General features: G+C 38.3%; 1 protein-coding gene across 10 annotated transcripts in view; it reads left to right on the forward strand.

The window, feature by feature from the left end:
• NEBL (nebulette) overlaps nt 1–21,235 on the forward strand; it is a 332,430-nt gene that overhangs the window by 269,467 nt on the left and 41,728 nt on the right. For 8 of the 10 annotated variants that reach the window (XM_070601400.1, XM_070601399.1, XM_070601407.1 and 5 more), the window contains 7 exons: nt 5,595–5,705; nt 8,231–8,341; nt 10,990–11,100; nt 15,613–15,723; nt 15,891–16,001; nt 18,158–18,262; nt 19,774–19,866. The exons of the other annotated variants lie outside the window; for them this stretch is intronic. In XM_070601400.1, the coding sequence (XP_070457501.1) occupies nt 5,595–5,705; nt 8,231–8,341; nt 10,990–11,100; nt 15,613–15,723; nt 15,891–16,001; nt 18,158–18,262; nt 19,774–19,866 (753 nt within the window). The remainder of the gene's footprint in view (nt 1–5,594; nt 5,706–8,230; nt 8,342–10,989; nt 11,101–15,612; nt 15,724–15,890; nt 16,002–18,157; nt 18,263–19,773; nt 19,867–21,235) is intronic. 10 annotated transcript variants of the gene reach the window in all.

Consider the following 21,235-nt stretch of genomic DNA (forward strand, 5'->3'; position numbering starts at 1 on the left):
TTATCATTTGAAAGGAACTAGTAAAGGGGTTCAGAATGTTTAGCGGGTCTACAAGAAAGCATGCTGCATGGGAAGACCCCAGGAATCTGTGTTCTAGATCTGGGCGTCTTGTCTGGGTCGCTGGGACTCTCTGGTTCTTAGTTATTCCCATTTGGCCAAGATGGCTATAAGGCCAGGTAAGCTCTTCATGTCCTTCTCAGCTCTCACATTCTGCGATTATAACATTGATTCTTTCAGATTGTGTCCATGTGAAACTATGATGAGTAGAAAAAAATGAAAAGAAAATGAAGAGCTGGATGCTTTATTTACCTTTTTTTTTTCCTGATGACGTTAGAACTAACATTTATTAAATACTCTGTGCTAAGTAATATGCTAAAGCTTTATATCTATCAGCCCATTTAATCCTCTCAAGGTAATGATGCTAGGTAGGTATTATCCGCAGATGGATAGTGCATCCATAAAATTGTCTTAACCTAAAATTTTATCTAAAATCCACTAAATACCAATGTTTTAGGACCTGGTCAAAGTCATGAATGATTCTCTTTTCTCTGTTAGCTTATTTAATTGATTCCTTTCCCCTTCCCCTCCGATAACATGACATGGAAGTTTTGAAGTATCAAGAGAAGAGATCAGTTAAGATTTTTCCTGCTTATTCACTTTATTCTCTACTTAAGATAATGCTAAGTCACATGCAGATATTCCCCCACAGTGCTTTCACCTGTCCCAGGGAGATTTCTTCTGTTGTTGTTGGTTTTTTTATTCCTACTTTTTTGGGGACCAGACACCAGACACAAGGTTTTTGTCTGCAGCCCACATCCAAATTCTCTGGATACAACCAAGTCATTTCTTCAAAGGGACAGAAATGATGGGCAATAGTAGCAGCTGATTCCAGCCCCACTGCTCCATTCCAGACACGCTCAGTGGACAAGATCTTTTCTATTCTTCAATAGCGACATCAAAATAGGGAGAAATGATGACTTCTGGACAATGAAACTCTCATAGGAATTTTGTAAACGTTATATGTGCTATTTGTTCAAATGTTATCATTCTTCTTCTCAGGGAAAGGGCACTCAGACATTACTTTGGCTTGTTGTTTAATTTCTTCTTCAAGCAAGAGAGGAGAAAATAATTACTTGTATTTTTCATGTCTCGTATCCTCTTAAGCCAATAAAGGGAAATTTGATCAAGAACGGTCAGGCAAATATTTGACTAAATTAGTTGTTTGTTTTAACTGAATTGATAGAGCAGGTAAATTTGGTCAAGGCTTAGAAGCCCTACAAAAAATTGCATGTAATAAGATAAGTTTTACTGGAACATCTTTTGTCTTAGTCAGTTTGGGCTGCTGTAACAAAGTACCACACACTGGGAGGCTTAAACGACAGAAATTTCTTTCTCACAGTTCTGGAGGCTGGAATTCTGGGATCAGGCTGCCAGCCAGTTGGGTTCTGCTGAGAGCCATCTTCTGGCGTGCAGGCTGCTGCCTTCTCGTTATATCCACACCTGGTGGAGAGCAGAGAGGGGAAGCAAGCTCTCTGGTGACTCTTATAAAAGCACTAATCCCATGACGAGGTCTCCACCCTCATGACCTTATCTGATCCTAATCACTTCCCAAAGTCCCCACCTCCTGAGACCATCACTCGGGGGGTGAGGTTGCAACATATGAATGTTGGGGGCACACAAACATTCAGTCCTAACACCTTTTCTGCATTTCAAGAACAGTATGGAAAGTACTGTATACATCCTTTACCTCGCTTTCTTGTCCTCCATTGCAGCGGGTTCTTCTTTGGGTGGATTAGAGTCATCTTTCCTATGAATTCCCGTTTTAGAGGAATAATGTGGCTGTTGTCACTGACCCACAGCCCAGAGAAAGGTTTCTACTTCCGCAAGCTGTCATGGCTTTCACTCATGGGTTCTCAGGATGTTGAAGACGATGTGAAGTTATTAAGTAAATTTGCACTAAGAGACATAGAGATCGAAATCACTTTACTTTTCTGAGACAGCGTCAAGAGGGTGGTACCAGCATTTCAGGTTTGCCCTCATCTTTGCCCCCTTCTGCCCTCCATCTCCATTTGCCTCTTCCCCTCATCCTTGATCTTCAGCCACGGGACCATCCATGCTGAAGATCCGTGTGTCATTCTGATCTCATGGTTCCTTATTTTTTACTACTCTAGTTCATTTACCTTCCTCTCACCAATAAATCCTGGAACTTACAATTTGTGATTAATATATTCTAATACTGCATTTCTGTGTTAGAAATGGTGGTATGTTGTGATCTGGGATATTAGATCCTCATCTTATCGTAGTCTCTCTTTTCTTTACCCACCTTGTTCTCTGACTCCTGCCAAGTGCGCTCTTTGCATGAAGGTGAAAATCAAGTTCCTGGACTCTTTAGTTTTTCCAGTCCACTTTCTTCCTGCCTGAGCTGTGCTTTCCCATTCACTTGAGCTTCAGCCCCACCCTGTGAAACGGGGTCTGATGGCCCCTTTCGTAGGGTGAAGGAGGTTAGGAGGTTCTGGCAGTTTGCGCTGTTGCCAAGTGAGGGAGATGGAACGCAAACTCCCGTGTTGAGCCTCTGGAATCATTGTCATGTGTAGATCTCACTGGAGAGCCATTGATCCTGGTCCCCAAGATCTCATTGATAGCCGTGCCTCCTTCTTTACTGAGAAGACCAGCACCTTCCAAACTAGGCTTTCTCAATATTCTTCCTCTGAGCCTCAGGCTGTTATTGTTTCGGTGTTTGTGCTACACTCTCATCTCATTCACAGAGGGAAATGCTTCCCTCTCTGTTTTCCTTCTCTTCGGTCCTCTCTGTACTTTCTCTTCTGAATATCCTATTTCCCCTTCCCTCTTTCTCCCTATGGCTGTGGTACCCTAACTCCTGTGTGGATAGGTCTCGGGCAAGCATGTTGGGAATGCACATCCCCGCGCTGCTGCCTCAGGGCCTGCTACCATACGTCTCGCAGTGGAGCCTGGGAATCGTAGTTTAACCATATCCCAAGTGCTTCTGATGTAGGTAGGCCGGTGAGCAAACTTTGAGAAACCCTGGCTCATTGAAGGAAACTAATATTCCCCTAACTTAACATTGTAAAAACCAGATGAATTGGAAAAAATAAAAACCCCTAAACTTACAGATATCTGCTTCTCAAAGATTCCATGGGCAAAGTAGACCACATTGTCTTTATTTACATGAAACTTCCAGTTGATGTTTTTCCATTGTCGATGAACCCTCAAAACCAAAAATATTCCCTGAGAACAAATTTCACTCTACAGATGACAGGGACTTTGAAGGTACCCTCAGCATTGAAGAAGTGCTCTTGTTTCTATGTCGGCCTGTTTCCTGGCGCAGTTCTTGGAAGTCTGATAACTAGCACTTTGCTTTTACCATTGCTCTGGCCACACAACGTGGAAGGAAGATAAAATGATGCAACTAAAAACTGAATCCGTCAAATGAAATAATTCCTTGCTTCTGATTGGCTGTTTGGACATCGGATATAAACAGTTTTAACATTTAACTTAGCTATATATTTATTGTATGCTGTGGAATTAACTTACATTGTGGGCCTTTTGTTAAAATTGGCTTTCAATTTTTGCTCTTCTGATTTCCAGTATTGTCACTAGGGCGAAATATCCCTTTGCAGAGGCTGAGATGTGTTTTCCCTTTAATTATAGCCGTTGCTGTTAGAGTTTTAGGCTCAGTAATTGTGTTTCTGCTCAGCAGGGCTCGAGGAGAGAGAAATCTTCTAATAAGAAATATCTTTGGACCAAATTTGTTCTCCAAAGGCTAGAAAGATAGAATATCTAAAAATTTTAGTTAGGACAAGTTTGATGTGAAAGATGTCTCTGAATTACGACCAATGAAGTAGACACAAAGAGAACTGTCTGGCTCAGAGATGGTTTTTGTTCCTAAGAGGTAAGCTTGACTGAACTGTTTAGAGAGAGCCTCCTACAGGTAAAGCTGAGTGTTGATGACCTCAGGGAAAGCCACTGATGTTTCTGTTCTAGCCTATAATTACGCTTCTCTCACTTTCTTCTAATACCAGATGCAGGTTTAATCAGTGTGTTTTCTAGAAGAAATCTCTAAATCTGGCTTTGAAAACTTCTTCGCCTTCTCTTTCACAAATATAGTTCTCGTAACAAAAAGCATGCTAAAGGAATTTTTCCCGCTAGTTGTATATTGGCCAGTTCTAGTCATAATCAACCTTCCTTGATGACTTATTTCAGTAAAATAATTTTTTCAGAGGAGAAGGGCTTTTTGAAGTAAAATATCTGAAATGAATAAATACACATATTTCACTTTTTGAAAGAGTCATTTTTGGCCTAGCAATGCCATAGTTTCAGCCTTATAACTGTATTATCTCAGTCTCACATAAAGAAGAGGACAACTTCTCATCATCGTTTTTGGTGTATCTGTAGTTCCTTTAATTTAGAATGTTCTCAATGCAGCTTCTTAAATAGCTTTGTTAGATTTTAGTATTTACAGAACATCCATTGTGGCCTTTTCTCATGGCTCTCTGTAGATTACTTGTTAAATGGCCATATGTAACACAAATGTAAGTGAGGAGATGATATGCATCTCTTATCTCCCTTGTGGTTTAGAGAATTTCTTTATACAGTTAGCTATCTCTGTAATAAGTACATAGTAAACCTGGAAGTAGCTTCTCATTTTGCATTAGTAACAATCTCATGCAGAATTTATTTACTTTTATCATCTTTGTGATGCAAGTTGAATAAAATATTTAGCTGGTAAAATCTGGGCGCTTGTTTGGTAAATATCTCACATGGCTGGATATTTTTATTATGTAGACAGACCGTGCTTATAGTCATAAAGCATGGGTTCCCATTGACTTTCAGATGCCTAGTTCAAATGGTAGACTTTAGAGCATAATAGCTGAGGGGTGTCAGTGTCTAAAGGGCAGGTAGGGTATAGATTTAGGCTCTTCCCAATCGCTGTCAGCATCTTCTTTTATTTCTTGTGAACTCTTACCTAAAGAACAATTTACCAGGCTCAAGATAAGATTCTCCTCGCTGTGTAACTTGATTCATATCCAACTCCATAGATGGTCGAGAAATATTCTCAATACCAAAATCATTAAGGAAAGTCTTCCCCTCCGGCCCCCATTACATTTTTAGAAATGGTCTTTCCTGAATTCACAAAAGATGACAGTGAGAGGGATGATGAGGCCATGAATATTAATACCATTTTGATTTGAATGGGCTTCCATGCCACCAGATTTTCTTCCAGTGGATGGATCCACTTCTTTTTGAGTGAACCAGTAGATGACCCAATCAAATAGCCAACTTTACTGGTTCTCCTCTCCAAATGGGTTGATGTCAAATAATAACAGATTATAAGGTGTTAAACAGCGTCACTCAGAATGCTGTCCCAGAGGAACTGGTACTTGATTCTGCTGCTTTTTGGTAGAATTCTAAAATTTATGATAAAGTTGGAGTTACTTTCCTGTTGATAAGAAGACTTTGAGGTGGTAGAATTATATAAGAAAACATCAATTTTGTTCTGGGAACTCTTGTTCTAATATCTTTTCAACAGTCACTAATATTTTTTAAATGTAAAATTATGTGATCTTACTTAACAGAAAGTTTACAGAGAGGATTTTGAGAAGGAGATTAAAGGAAAGTCATCACTGGATTTAGACAAGACTCCAGAATTTTTACATGTAAAGTACATCACCAACCTTCTGAAGGAGGTATGAATCTGCTATTTACTATTAAATGTTGCAGAAGAAAACTAGAGGAAAAACCCTGGAAATATTTACTTAATTCTCAACTACTTCAGTGTTTGAGATATTAATCCATTACTCTTTTCCTCACTTCGACCTTTACTAGTAGAGTTTTTCATTTTCATTAAAAACAGGAAAGTGTGTGTGTTAACATTTCCATTTAAAGTTGGGGGAAGAAATTACCCAGATTTCCTGGACAAACTTGAAAAATATTCTGATTTTGTGTTTGGGGTGTAGCTCAGAAGCTCTGTAAGTAGTTTTATAGCTTTATTGCAGTTAGTTTTTTTTAAAAAAGTCTTTTGCATATGGGTAAGGCAAGCTTGATTCTCTCAAATTTAGTTATTATAAAAGTGCGTATTGGAACCAGCTTTTTCTGTAGCTTCCCTGCAGTATTCTCATGACACTGGATAGCAAAAATGAGGTGCTCGTGTGTGAAGGTCTGGATAAATGTACATTACTTATGAGTGGTTTGTGTTCTTCATAGGGAAAAAAATAACATTTAGCATATAGAACTTAGGAACTCATGTCCACTTTTCATTTTATTCTCAACAGAATTTCACCCCAAACTTAACAGTGCCTTTAGGCTCATGCGTTGACCCTTAAGGTCCTCAAATTGAACAGTTAAAAGTATCATGCTCACAGTCCGTTCCTTTAAAAGTTTTTTTGTTTTTGTTGTTTGTTTTTAAATGGCTGCATAACTTGGAGCTCTTCCAACTCTCTGTTTAGGTAGATTCTTTTTACATTGAGGAAAAGCATTAGAGAACTCCATTTCATGCTGATTTTTGAGCTCAAGAAACTATTCCTGAAAGAAATGTCTTAAACCAGTGACATAAATTAGAGTATAATTACCTACATAGATGTGCATCGTAGTGAAGTTCTTTAATAACCAAATGCCAGCTGGCCTTTACCATTTAACTGCTTTTAGAAATTTAATGTGATTCACTGTTGTAGTTTGGGCTGAAATAGACATGTAATTTACAGAAGAGTTCTCTTGCTACCCTATCTTTTCTCACTTCTAGTACCTATAAAATATTTTGAAGTTGAAGATTAATCAAATGGCAACTTTCTACTATTATTGTCTTCCATTTAAAAAATATGCACTATTTATTGAATTTTTTAAAGAGGAATCTTTTCATCATTTACCCACAGATGACAATCTGAGATCTATTTTGAGGTCCATAAATGACTTTGATATACATGCTATCGCCTTTTTGTATATTCTTCCTTTTAAATGAATCTTGTTTGACTTATTGATTCAGAATGTATGCATCAGGATAGAAAAAAGCCCCAGAAGACTACGATGAAAAATCTTTTAATGAAGTTATAGAGATGTCTGATTTTAAAAAGGGACTCTTAGTGACTTAATGACATTGTAACTTCCCTTTCTAAGGGTAAACCTTTAGCTTTAACTTGTCTTGGCATTCTTTACTTGATGGTTTTTGCATTTGTATTCCCGTTTGGAGTGTTCAAAGTATCATTTCATTCTTAATTTCATTTGATTCCCTCAGTTACCCTTTGACATTGGGAGAAGAAGAATTTTTATTTCCATTTTGCCTGTGTGGAAATCAAGGATAGTTACTTAAAGGTCTCTTGAAGGTCACGTGACTCAATAAGTAAAAGAACTCTGACTTTCATCCAGGCCATTTGACACCAGAGCACTTTCCAAAATTGCATGCAGGTCGTTACAATGTCTTGTAGGCTATTAGTTAAGCAGAGGTCTGGCTAATTTAATTATACTGGACAAAGAGAAAATAACATGAAATGACTGCTAGGGTTAACTAGAGCTTGATTTCTTATCATTAAAGGAAGTTTCATCTTTCATCTGGTAAGTTAGTTATAAATGCAACTTGGTTGAAATGGATTAAGATATGTATTGTTTTCATAATGCAATTAGTAAGAAAACAAGAAATCCATTAGCACAAAAAACCCCCCAAGTCATATATAAGTATTAGTAAAGACATTTGGATCAACTTAAAATATGATATTAAAATAAGTGAAATTCAAACTATATATTATCAATATAATTATTTGGTTTTATTAACCTTTAAATAGAATGAATTTCACTTTGGCTACATCAATGCTTTTGATTTTGTAATTTTTCATTCTTTTTCAACTATCTTCTTTTGGTGATTCATATTTTATAGACAGCTTTCAAAGAAATATTTCAAATAATTAATGAGTGTATTCCTAGCATCTTCCTGAATATTTAAAGGGAAGACGTCTTTTAAAAAGATGGTACCAATATGGTTCCAAAAAACATGGGAAGAAAGGATAAAAGGGAAAAGTCTGAGAATGTTGGAAGCCACTCTAAACATGATTAAGAGAAAACGAAGTCTCTGTAGGAAATAAGGAGCATGAACTCTCAGGAGAGTGATTTCATTCTTTTCTAGAAATATTTTCTGCTTTCTGTGGTCTCTAGAAAACATGTAAAACAGTATGTCAGTTAAAGAGCTTCCCAGTAAATTTTAAACTGTAATATTCTTTCCTCACAGAAGGAATATAAAAAAGATTTGGAAAATGAAATAAAAGGGAAAGGAATGGAACTTAATTCAGAAGTTCTTGATATTCAAAGAGCAAAACGAGCATCTGAAATGGCTAGTGAGGTGAGTATATTTATTTAACAACTGAGAATGTGTGAATTTTCAGCTGATTTCTTATTTGTAAATCTTTCTCAAAGATTATATGTGTAAGTTGATTTGTTTATTTTAAAGATTGGCACCTGAGCTAACAACTGTTGCCAATCTTCTTTTTTTTTTTCCTGCTTTCTTTTTCCCTCCCCAAATCCCCCCAGTACATAGTTGTATTTTTAGTTGTGGGTCCTTCTAGTTGTGGCATGTGGGACGCCGCCTCAACATGGCCTAATGAGCGCTGCCATGTCCGTGCCCAGGATCTGAACCCTGGGCCGCTGAAGCGGAGTGCACGAACTTAACCACTAGGTCGTGGGGCCAGCCCCGATAAGTTGATTTTTTTATGTGTAAGTTGATTATAAGCAGCTATGTCCTAGTAGTCTTTTCCTAATCAGTGAATTAAAAAAAAAAATGATGCTCACCATTTCCTTTCCATGTAGTATGAGAAAAATGACCATTTCCTCATTTTAGAGGGAAATCTATATAATAAACCCAAATAATTGTATGAGATATAACTGATTTTTTAAGCACGTAAAAGGCAGAAGATTAGGAAGGTATGTTATCATGGTCTGTTGGTAACTGCAGTTTAAAAGTTCACTTGCTCTTCTGCTCACAACCCAATCGACTCTCCCAGTCCTTGCCTAGGCTGCTGAATGAGTCTGTGTAACCCACTTTATAAAATGAAAGTGATCGTTGCTCACTTTACATGATATTTATAAGGAATGAAATGCCTCTGAAGTGCTTTCAGTCCTTTCATCCTTGTGTTATGCCATTATTTTGGTATCACATAATGGCATTCTGCTTTGAAGAGACTGTAGCTGAGCAGTGAAAAAATTTAAAGCTTTATCCCCATATGTTAATAAATTGTGGTGATAATGATGGGGACCCTATTCGTCAGGTTGCAAATAATAGAAACCCAGTTCAAACTGGGTTAAGAAACAAAGGAGATGTATTGGTTTATTAATAGAGAAGTTCAACGATCAAGTTTCCTTCAGGTTGAAATTCACTTGATGTCTCTCTTCCTTCATCTCTCAGTTCTGTTATCTTCTCTATTGCTTCCCTCTTGGGAGACTGTCTCTGTGTCATGGCCCCTCTTAACAACAGGGTCAGTAATCGCAGTGGGAAGTGAGCATCTTTTTTCTTACAGTTAGAATTAAGGTCCTCGGATTGAATCTCCTTGGATCACCTTCTATCCTGTGCCCACACTTGACCCAATTATTGTGTAATGTCAGGGCAGTGTAAAGTGCTGGTATGACCTGGTATGCTTCTCAACCCATCCAAAGTGTATGGATTGAGAGGGATTAGAGGAATTCCTCCAAAGAACATCATGGAGTTTTTTGCCAGAGGAAAGAGGAATGGATGCTGGTCAGGCAAAACAACAGATGTCCACTGTGATGTCTTTAGCTAATCTTGCCATTACATAGTCCTACAGTAGTAATTTTCTACAAATTCTTCTGTTATGGTGACATGTGCAGTCCACCTTCAGAGCTAGATCTTGTAACACTCATCAGAAATATTTGGAAAAATCATTTTATACTCTCAGTGGCAGAGTCCAGTCAGATGCAGACAAATGGCAAGATGGTAGCAGAAGCAGCAATAAATCAGGCCTTAGCATACGGATATAGGAGTGAAAGATCAAAAAAGCTGTTTAGGGGCCAGCCTGGTGGCGCAGGGGTAAAGTTCGCACATTCTGCGTCAGCGGCCCGGGGTTCGCTTGTTCGGATCCCGGGTGTGGACCTCTGCACAGCTTGTCAAGCCATGCTGTGGCAGGCATCCCACATATAAAAAGTAGAAGAAGATGGGCATGGATGTCAGCTCAGGGCCAGTCTTCCTCAGCAAAAAGGGGAGGATTGGTGACAGATGTTAACTCAGGGCTAATCTTCCTCAAAAAAAAAAAAAAAACTATGGAACACCCACTCTGTGTGGGCACCAGGCTATACACTGTCTCATTGATCCTCACAGTGATCCTGCATAGAGGAATTATTATCCCCATCTTGCAGATGAGCAAACCAGAAATGCTGAGAAACATTCCCAGTGTCTCACAGCTACTGAGCGCTCTGACCTCAAAGTCAGTCTTCTTTCTATGTCAACTCGTTTAGACCTGCCTCCCTATCCTCCAGCTCCCAAGACAGTTGGGGAATTACCTCTGACCCCCCTCAATCCATGCACTTTTGGTGGGTTGATTTCCATCCCCTCCTTACTCCCCACGTATATTTTTAATTTCACTAGAATGCTTTTTTAATGTATCCTTCAATTTCTTTAAAGAACATGAATATGGCCAAAGATGAATATCAATTTTTTAAAAAACACATAACAATTTAGAATATTGTATACTTAAAACACTGTTAAACTACCTAGGAAGTTAACTCAACAAATGGGTGACCATGAGAACGTACTAGGTCACCAGCACGTTAAACTCTCTTGACATCACACAATGATTTGGTCAGTTGTGGGCGCCGGATAGCAGGCGATCCAATGAGATGCTATCAGATTATTCATAATGCAAAGTAGGCTGTGTTTTCTTCTTCTTTTTAAAATATGTGTATTTAAACATTTTTTGGTATCATTGCTCTATGTTTGTCCCCTGAGTGTGTCTGAATGTTACAAAATGTTGCTTTTTACAGAAAGAATACAGGAAAGACCTGGAGTCGCAAATTAAAGGGAAGGGGATGCGAGTTGGCGCTGACACCCTCGGAATACAACATGCCAGAAAAGCCTCGGAGATGGCTAGTGAGGTTAGTGGAGTGAATGAGGCAGACCTTAAACTTGTATTTTGGAACTTAACAAATCATATTAACAACTTGCTTAGTCCATGGAATTTCCCAAAGCTTTCTGTGCCCAGTTTAACAGTTTGGAATGGAAACCATTCCAAATCATCACACTTATTTGAAAATTTGCAGTTTCTGCTTTGCTCATATCCTTTAAATATATCAAAGAAAACTTGAGGAAAGGCATTTTAAAAGAAAACACACAAGCACCCCCTTACCTTCTTATCTTATCCTGTAATATAATAAATTTTCATGTTAATCTAGGCTGCAATCAGTGTTTTCATACTACTTTTTCTTTAAATCATTTGCTACTTGGCACGTCTGTATTTCCAGCTTTCTGAGCAGAACTTGAAAATCACATATTGATACTCTAACATGACAGTGATAGCCATTTCTGTGTGATTTGGTTGCATCATCTGTTGACCTCATCACCATGCCTGGAATTTCTGCAGAGTCAGCATTTGGGGTTGAGGTGTTGCATATCCTAGATGACCATGTTCCTTCATCTAATACCATTTTCCTCTTTGTATATGTAATACATGTAACGACAGGATGTTAATTTAAAAGTTTTGGCTTGGAGGCTATGATATCATAGATATCAGATGACAGAGTTCTAGGAGTCAGATCGTATGAGTTTTTTTCAAAACAAATGCCCCAGAACTCGTTCCACACTTCTTGAACTCCCCCAGCAATTTCCAGAATATAAAAGGGTCACTGGAGTGGATGGTGTTTGGGAAGAGATGATTTTGTAAGAAGCACATGTAAAGAGAAAGTTGGGGTGCAGGTTAAGAGGTGCTGCTCCCTCATCTCCAGGCTGACTGGGGGGAGGTTTTAGTGGGGCTACCCTGAGAGCTATATTGTGACCCTTGAGTTAGGAAGAGCTGGCTTAGGATTGACCCCCCCCAGGAAATCTGGAAGAAGAGAGGTAGCTGATTAATTGCCAGGGAGTTAGGGCTGTGATGGGATCTGCCTGCATCCCCAGGGTTAGGTACTGGCCAGGGAAGTGGGATGGCCATATTTGTTTAGGCAAAGAAGTGGGGATGGCATAGAATTCTTAACCCATAGGACTTGCATTTGAAATGGCAGCAGGTGGGCAGGATGCATGCTGGACAAGTACTTGAAAACTTCCTTTCACTTGGCCCTTAATTCTGTTCTCCTCCTGAGAGATAGCCATTGTTATAAAATTGTTGTAGAGCCTTCCAGATCTATGTTTATGTATAGATAGATAAACATACATTTGTGCACACAGAGACTTAAGCAAACTTAAATACCATGTACTTTGTTCTGTGCTGGCTTTTTTCACTTAATATTATGGACTCTTTTCCATGTTACTTCGTATAGTTCTACCTCATTCTTATAGAAAAATTAAGTGTTCTATAACATGGATGTGCAACCATTTACCTTTTGATGTCTCAGAGGCATTACCATATGTAAATGACACATAAAATGCGTCATTTTATCCTTATTATAACAAGGATCTCAGCATTACATGCTGAAACCCGAATGTTTAATTTTTTCCCCAGATCTACTTCCCTCTTCCACCCCCTTCTCAGCAAATGGCATCAATGAAATCCCATAAGTCACTTTAATTCCTCGTGTCAGCAAGTTTTATTGATTCTGTCCCATAATGGTTTCCTAAATCCATCTACTTGTCCCCACCCTAGTCCAAATTACTATCTCTATCACCTGGATCCTTGCAATAGCTTCCTAACCAGAATTCTGCTTCTGTTATTGCCCCCCTTGTATCCATTCTCTGCCTAGCAGCCAGAACAATCCTTGAAGAATTAAATTATGTTACTGCCCCCACTTAAAAGTCTTCAGTGGTTTCCATTCATGTCCAGCGTAGACTTCATACTCCTTGCCCTGGCGTTCAAGGCCCCCCTCCATGAATGGGCCCCAGGCTGCCCGTCCTCATCCCGTGCCCTTTTTCCGTTGTCCGTTATGCTCCAGTCTCATAGGCTTCCCGTCTGCCCCTCCACAGGGTTTAGGGTCTCTGGACAGCTCTGCTGTCTTCCTGAAAGTCCTTCCCCTGGTCTTTGCAAGGTTGGTTCTTTCTTGTTATTCATTTCTTAGATTAAATAGTCCTTTCTTAAGGTGGCCTCCTTGGACTTCGGAGTAACTAACTACCCAGTAACTATCTAATCATTACCTATAATTCTCTGACATTTTTCTTATTATGAGGAGGGGGTGACATCCAGTATTAGTTCCAGTCACTGGATTGGAGTATGGGGGTAGGGATGGGGAGGGATTTGGGGCTGGAGAAGGCTTCAAAATCATCTTCATGGGCCTGAGAGTTTAAAGAAAGCATTCTTTTGCTGAAGAAAAGAATGTGGAAAGAACAAAAATTTTGTATTTCACACTTTTACCTAAGAGCAGGCTTCTAAGATGTATTCCTTTTATGAAAAGCTGAAATGTCATGTCTTTCCTTAGTATGTTCATAGATTAGTTTATTCAATGATATGCTGATTTAGGTTTCTCTGTGTCCCTTGGGACTACATACTAGGAAAATGGGGCAAATTTAGTTATTGAGAACCTGGGGGAAACAGGCCTAGAGGAGAGGGCTGTACCATGGTTACAAGTAGCCCAGAGCAGTTTTGATGGTGCCGTTGTCTTTGCAATCCAAAGCTTTTATTTGCACATAATCATAGTCATATCCCATTTCGTCCAACTGACAGGCTCTCAAATCCTTTTCAGTCAAAGTTTGGGAGTTCACCATAGTTCAAAGTTTAATTTTTCCAGTAAAATCAATGTAGTATATTGTTACACTAGTGACCTCCAAGAGTCAAACCTTGCAGTACTTTTGGGCTCGACCATCTGACTTTCTTTAGCCAATAGGACATTAGCAAGTGTGACTCGGCAGAGGTTCTAAAAGATTGTGTGGATTGGGGCTTGCCGTCTTGAAATGCAGATGTCAGAGCGTTGTTGTTTTAAGCCTTCTAAGTTTTAGGGTGTTTTATCGTGCATCAATATTAACTGATGCAGCTAGTGTCCTGTGAGCTCTATCTATGTGCTTTACAACACTTCTAGATTTGAAAGTTCATATTGGAAAATTAAATGACATATTTCTACCATGGGACCTTGGTGGCTGTCTATGATTAGTGCCTCAGTTTCTATGTATATTGTCCTTCAAACGAAGGGTTTTGTTTGGGGGCCCTAAACAGGCTTACTAAAAACTGAGCTTTTTACAGACATAGTAATAGTTGAATATTATTATTTTGAAAGTTAAATATTATTATTGAATCTTAATTCAGAAAAGTGAAGCTGGGAATGTAAGTCAGTGAAAATAGGCAGGTTTATGATTCGAAGATAGGGAAAAAATGTAATATTTCTCTGAGACTGAGATTTTTATTTACAGCTTCTCCAAAATTGGAACATCACAAATAAGCAATTCAACATTGATTTTAAAAGAGAATCTCCAAATCTAGAGTATGTCAACATCATAGAAAATAGCTGTTTTGGAAGAAATTTAATTAGATATAGTCAATAGTTTTTTTCCTTTTAATAAAATTTTTTATTAAAGAATAATGATATATAAAGAATAGTGTACAATTGTTAGTATATAGCTTGGTGAATTTTAAAATTGGTTTTAACAAGTGGCAAGAGTCTGTTAAGACATTTGTGTTTGTGTAATTATGACTGTTTTGCAAATGATGGATAATATAAGTCAAGCTTGCTCAAAAAAAGCAGATAATTTATTGTTTTATACCAAACAGTGGAAGAGTTCTTAGACACGGCTTGGTCTGAGACTCAAACGGCGTGATTCAGTTTCACTTTCTATCTTTCAGTTGTCAGGCAGGCTTTCTTCTCTTGTTTACGAAGAGGCATCTAGCAGCTCCCGGGGCTGCATCCTTCCTTATTTATGTCCAGAAGGAAAGAGAAAGTCTCTTGACATCTTGCTTGGTAAAAGAAATGCGCCTTCCCCTGAAGCAATCATAAAGAGCCAGGGAAGGGGTCTAATGATTTATTTAAGTCCCACAGAGCCCATGGACCTGGGCCAGGCTCACCCGAGCTGAGTGGTTTAGAATGAGTGGGCAGTGAATTGCCCAGTGGCAAACCAGGCAGTTAATGAAGGGAAAAGAGTGGCCGGATTCCAGGGCAGCAAGCAGCAATTATTCACTACAGAACGAAAGTGATAATTTTACAATTCCATCTGATTGACACTTATCAACTGAGTTATATATTAACCAATAATTTGTCAATTTTATTATACTGAAATATAGAAAATTTCCCCTTGGCTAACTCTGTTTCCTTTCTTGATTCAGGTTAGTAGAAAAGAGCCTCCTGATTACTTGTGAATAAGTCACTCCGAGGCATGTTCCTAACCACAAGTGAAAACCCTAGTTCTATAGAAATAAAAGAAATAAAGGTCCAACTTATTGCCAAAAGCCATGATCCTGATGTCAAAAATGACTTCAAGTTTTTCAACCCAGTTTTTTCAAATTATCGTAGAGCTCTAATTGCACGTTTTATTTCCTACAGAAAGACTATAAAAGAGATCTGGAGACTGAAATTAAGGGGAAAGGCATGCAGGTGGGCGCAGACACTCTGGATATCCAGAGGGCTAAGAAAGCATCCGAAATGACCAGCCAGGTAAGAAACTAACAGGATACAAAGTTTAAGGCAAACATATTGAATTGTATCTAGAAAGAGTATGAATGGTATTGCCCCATGTGTGGCTTGGAGATTCAAACACATAAATATCTGCGTTGCTGTGGAAGGTTAAGCTAAGTTCTGAAGATTATTTTCTGTTCTTTTAGAAAGAATATAAGAAGGACTTAGAAAATGAAATTAGAGGGAAAGGAATGCAGGTGAGCATGGATATCCCAGACATGCTTCGAGCCAAGAGGGCATCTGACATCTATAGCCAGGTGGGTGGAGAATGAAGGTGCTTGAAGTGATGTGTTCTGATATCCAATAATGATGTGCTTTGTGTGTCTCTATGATTGCTATCTTTTTGAGGGCACTGTATTCAGAGTCAGTGTACTCTATTGTAAAGGAACCTCTGGCCAAACTTGATTAACCTCACTAATGAAAGGGGCAACCGCTGTAGGTTCAATTCAACAGACGTTATTGAGCATCAAAGCTGCCCTGTTGGGGCCCTCTGTTTTGAGCCTGAGGACATTTTGACCTTTTTTTATTTTTATTTTTTGACTCTATTGTGCACTTGGCTTCAGTGCTCACACTAGGGAAAAAAGATTACACACGAGTTGTCTTTTACCTAGTTTATAATGAATGTTATTATTAAAATAATCAGCCCCAACTAAAACTGAGTGAATAAAACTGCACAAAGTGTAAGGTGAAACTGAATATTAACTAAAAATTGAGAAGAACTAGGTTTTCTTGGTAAAATATAATTTGCCAAGTGTACTTGTCACACATCCTCTAGAAAAACTGGATATGAGAGAAATAATGACCACAAAAGAAAATATTTAATGGAAGAAGAAGTTATTGATAAAATTCAATTTGGGTAAAAGTAGTCATTAGTGAGTGTTATCTTTGCTGTAAAATTTACAAGGAAAAGAATGAATCCCAATGGAAAAAGATAGTAAAGGGGAATGAAAAAATGTAAAATGGTTATGGAAAATTGACTAAGGAATTAACTTTGATTAATGGGGTTTGTGCTGAAAATAGTTTTTAAGAAAATTTGACCAAGTTGGTTAAAATTCTGATTAACACATAAGCAAGGTGTCTAAATATCTGCTGGTTCACAATGGTGATATCAAGATGCAGAGTCAAATATCAGAGGAGTTGTCTGCTTCTCGGCCTCCTCGGATGATGTAGTGGTTGGGATGGTCCTGTAGTCTGTCCTCAGCATCACATGGTGGCACGTGAGCTTGGAGAAGGTCGCTTGAACTGTATCAGCTGCACTAAAACCATAGATAAATACACAAAATAGGCAAATGGCCATTTGAGTCAGTGGAGAAAAGTTGCTGTCTCAAGAATGCCAAGCTCATTCCTTCATTCAGCAAATACTTCCTGAGCATCCATTTACATGCAAAATTAGACATGGTTTTGCCCTTGGGGAGTTACAGGCTAATGTAATAATTGAATAATCATGCAAATGTAGTATTATAAAGTATGATATATACTACCAGAAAGAAAAGGTATCAAGAGTAAAGAGGAAGTGATGCCTGAGCTGTCAGAATTCCTGCTTTAACTTTTGACAGTGTTAGTTTTTTGAGTTTGACATGGGGATGCATCTGATTTTAAGGAATTTTAGTTATTTTGGATACAATGGAATAGTTGAGAGGATGTGATGATGCCGTGGTGCATTTCAACATGAACAAGAGTCACCTTTGCTGACAAGCAGCAGTATGCTATGATGGTTAACTTCACTGGCTTCGGAGCCAGAGTGTCTGGATTTAAATTTTAGCTCTGACGTTTCTTAGCTAATGCCTCAGTTTCTCCATCTATAGAGTGGATAATAATAGTATCTGCTGTGGGATTGATCAAATGAGTTAATGTGTGGTAAGTATTTAGAACAGCACCCATTCCATAGTAAGCACTATGTAAACGCGGGTACCCCTAGAAGGTACTGCCCAGGTTCTATCAGAGCTCATAGCAGTACATTTAGTAGAGAGAGAATTGAGATTTTTATCTCAAGTACAAAAATACTAGCCCCTTTCCCTTGATCAAATGTATCTTTATCTGAAGTAGGAAGCACAGCATAAATCCAGAAGCATGAAAACAAGTAGGCATAGGAACTAGGACTGGTCCTGGAAGAGGAGGTCCTAAACCAAGCAGTGGGTGGAGCTCAGCCTCATGAGGTTTGAGTGGGCTGGGGTGGAACCCATTGCCCAAGCAGAGGGGAGGCTGCTCCCCTGGACTGTTTGCTTTCTCTGCCTACTCCCTTTATTTTCACTGTTGCATCAACTCTTGCTTTGAATAATTTACGGCCATGTGGTGTAGAAGAGTTGGGATAAGTAGGATCATTTTCTGTCTCTGTCTGTCTCATTCGTGTGGACACACATGTGCGTGCACACTCACGGAGTTTCAGCTATCTATTTACTGTTCATATTTTTAGAAAAAGTATAAAGATGAAGCAGAGAAGATGCTTTCTCACTATTCTACTGTGGCAGATTCTCCTGAAATTCAGAGAATTAAGACAACTCAACAGAACATTAGTACAGTGAGTAGTTATTATTTTTCTTCAGTTGCCACCTTGAAATTTTGTTTTGTGAAGAGGGCCTTTTTCCCTCATTGTCTCGGTTTTTTCTGCATTGCTTGAATTTCTTATCAAATGTATTACCTTTTTTCTTTAAGAGTACTTAAATATTCTTACAAGTTATAATTTATCATGATTGTTTTAGACTTAGAAATTCAAGTTTTTTCTTTGGTACAAGCTACAGTTATTTTTAACTGAATATTAAAATTTCTCTCAGGAACAAGGTCTTAATCTTCCGTACAGATTTTACTTTGAAGATGAAAACAGACATATGAAGTTATTTCCTTCATAGTCATTGATTATTTGCTTTGATAATATATCTAGGATTTACTAGTTTGTAAGCAGTTCCTAAACTTTGGTATTTTTATTTTGAGGGCTAGGAATTGTGTCAGTAGCGTTAATTAAGAGATTGGGTCTATGCTTGATGGATATGTAAACTTGGATTCCAAAATTATAAAAATTGAACGTACAGTCAATATTTTAATGTAGCGTGAGCTGTCATTTACTAGTTAAGTAAATGTCTCATCAAAATCTCAATTCTCTTAAGTCTGAGGACTTCTGGTATATTTTCTACCTTCTAATAAGTTGGCAGGCTCCAGCCCTCAGGGTGCTGGTCAGGTACCTCTAGCGCTCCATAGGCTCACTGTGCTAAGAAATGGAAAAGTCTTGCCGGAAGGGAGGATCAGAGAAAAAGGCTATTTTGACCCTCATCTCTTGTGATTCCATAGTATTCCAGATTTCTAGGCTTTGGAGGAAAACATCTCTCATATCATACTCTTCCAACTCCCACGAGGACCCACTGGATTCCAAGAGAGGCGATAGTTCTGTCCTCATATGCCTTTCTTATAATTATTCTCTTTTTCTGTAGAGTACATTGTTTCTTGTTTGCTTTGTGTTTGAAAGGGCTGGATGTTGATAGGTATGGGGAGACATGGGGAAAGGTTAATGAATAAGTGGAAGATAGAGAAAATAGACTGAATTCCTGTTGATGTTGACGATAGAGCTAATATTTTCTTTGAAGAAATGAGGGCATCTTTGTGTTTGGAGAATGGTGCTTGATTAAAATTTCATGCTGTTTTGGAATGAAATGATAAGTGCTTAGTGGGCTTTTATAATATGTGCTTTGATTAATCTCAAATACACATTTGACATATATTTATCTTTGAAGAAGGAAACTCCATTTTGCCAACTAATATTCTTAGAGCAAATAACCTGCAGCCACCTAGGGTATCATGCATGCCCTTGAACAGGTGTTAGAGGGTTCCTTGTAAGATTATGGTATATGAAACTGAAGTTGTACGTCTATTCTCATCATGGATTATTTAATTGATTAATATAATGTTGGTACTCATAAATAGAAGGTGTATTCACACTACTTTAAAACCTGGGAAATTGTCTTTCTTTTATGAGAGTTGGATCTAGGACTTGAATTCTAATAAGCTTATAGTTATTCTCTTCCTTCTCTTATAATAAAGGCATTTTATAAGAAAGAAGTCGGAGCTGGCATAGCAGTAAAAGATACTCCAGAGATTGAACGAGTGAGGAAAAATCAGCAGAATATTAGTTCAGTAAGTTCTCTCTAGCATTAATTATCCTTTCCAAAAGCAAATGTAAGCTAGATGAACGTTTTTAGTTCTTTACTAAACTGGCTGCTTTTTCCTTTTCTTCTTTGTAGAAATGCTATTTCATCAAATATCAAAGGTCTAACTTTTAGAGGAAAGACTGTAGGCTTGTTCCCCTTGAACCTGAAGCACTGTTTTATCTTGACATATCAGAGTGCGTAAGAGATAGATCACTTTAATAGTACAGTAATGAAATCTAGGATTAGGTTTCATCCTTTTGAACAGAATTTTAACTGTATTAAATTTTTCAGAGAAAGGATAAGTTTCGGTATGTCTCCATGACTTGGAGGAAAGAAATTTTACCCTGATTAAAGGCCCCAGAACATTTATTTGGTGGCTTAAGAGAAGATTTCAAAGGCCCCATTTCCCTTCTACTCCTTCCAGCTTCCAGCAAAGAAAAACGTACACCTTCACTATAATTCATGAAATAACTTACCCTCTACTTCCCTTGGAGCTTGGGGGAGCATACAGGAGGAGATTAATGTTATGAGTAAATCTTTCTCCTTTCAGTGCTTGACATTTACAATGGATAATTGCTATCCTTACCAATAGGTATTCTGCCATGTATATTTAGTGTATTTAGTTTCTTGTGGATGAATCAGGAGTTCTTTCCTTAAATCCCCTTCCCCAGCCTTTCTCTTCTCCTTCACCTTTGAGGCAGAAGCTTTCTTTAAGTAATCTGAGTTAAACCGCCTTGGTTAGCCTCGTGTGTCAAGAACTCTGTCAGGAGAAGGACCTTATGCTGCGGCTGTAGAAATCTGGTCTGATCCACCGTGGTAGGGGCTTGTGTCAGACAAGACTCGGATCTGATAGAGAGATTAGTTTGCAAATGTTTGTTGGAAATGTTTGTTTCCTTCACTTTCACATGATAGTATTTGAAACGTAGCCATCAGTGCGCTGGGGTACAATGTTATAAATGTTCTGTAGTGTGCAATTCTATTGCATACAGTGAATGGCTGTGCCATTTTGATGAGTTTAGAGTCATATGAAAAACAAAAATGTTCCTCTTTAATCGCATTTAGTTTCTCATCCGAGGAAAATCACACGAAGTAGTATAGTACATCATTTCTTCTCCAGCATCCCACTGCCTCTCCTAGCAAACAATAAATGCACAGTTCTCTATCTCTAGGAAGTTGGGCCATAAACTCCTGCTTAGTATTCAAATGGGAAGTTGCCCTTTCAAGATTAGCTAGATCTGTCAAACCGAGATATGATTCTCTAACATTTAAAGATCTCGACATTTTCCACCTCCAGAGTACAAGCCTTTTAGCTATTAGCTTGCTCTCAGAACTATTTTTGAATCTTATTTAGAGGT

This window comes from Equus przewalskii, chromosome 30 (genome assembly GCF_037783145.1).
Source record: "Equus przewalskii isolate Varuska chromosome 30, EquPr2, whole genome shotgun sequence".
Classification (NCBI taxonomy): Eukaryota; Metazoa; Chordata; class Mammalia; order Perissodactyla; family Equidae; genus Equus; species Equus przewalskii.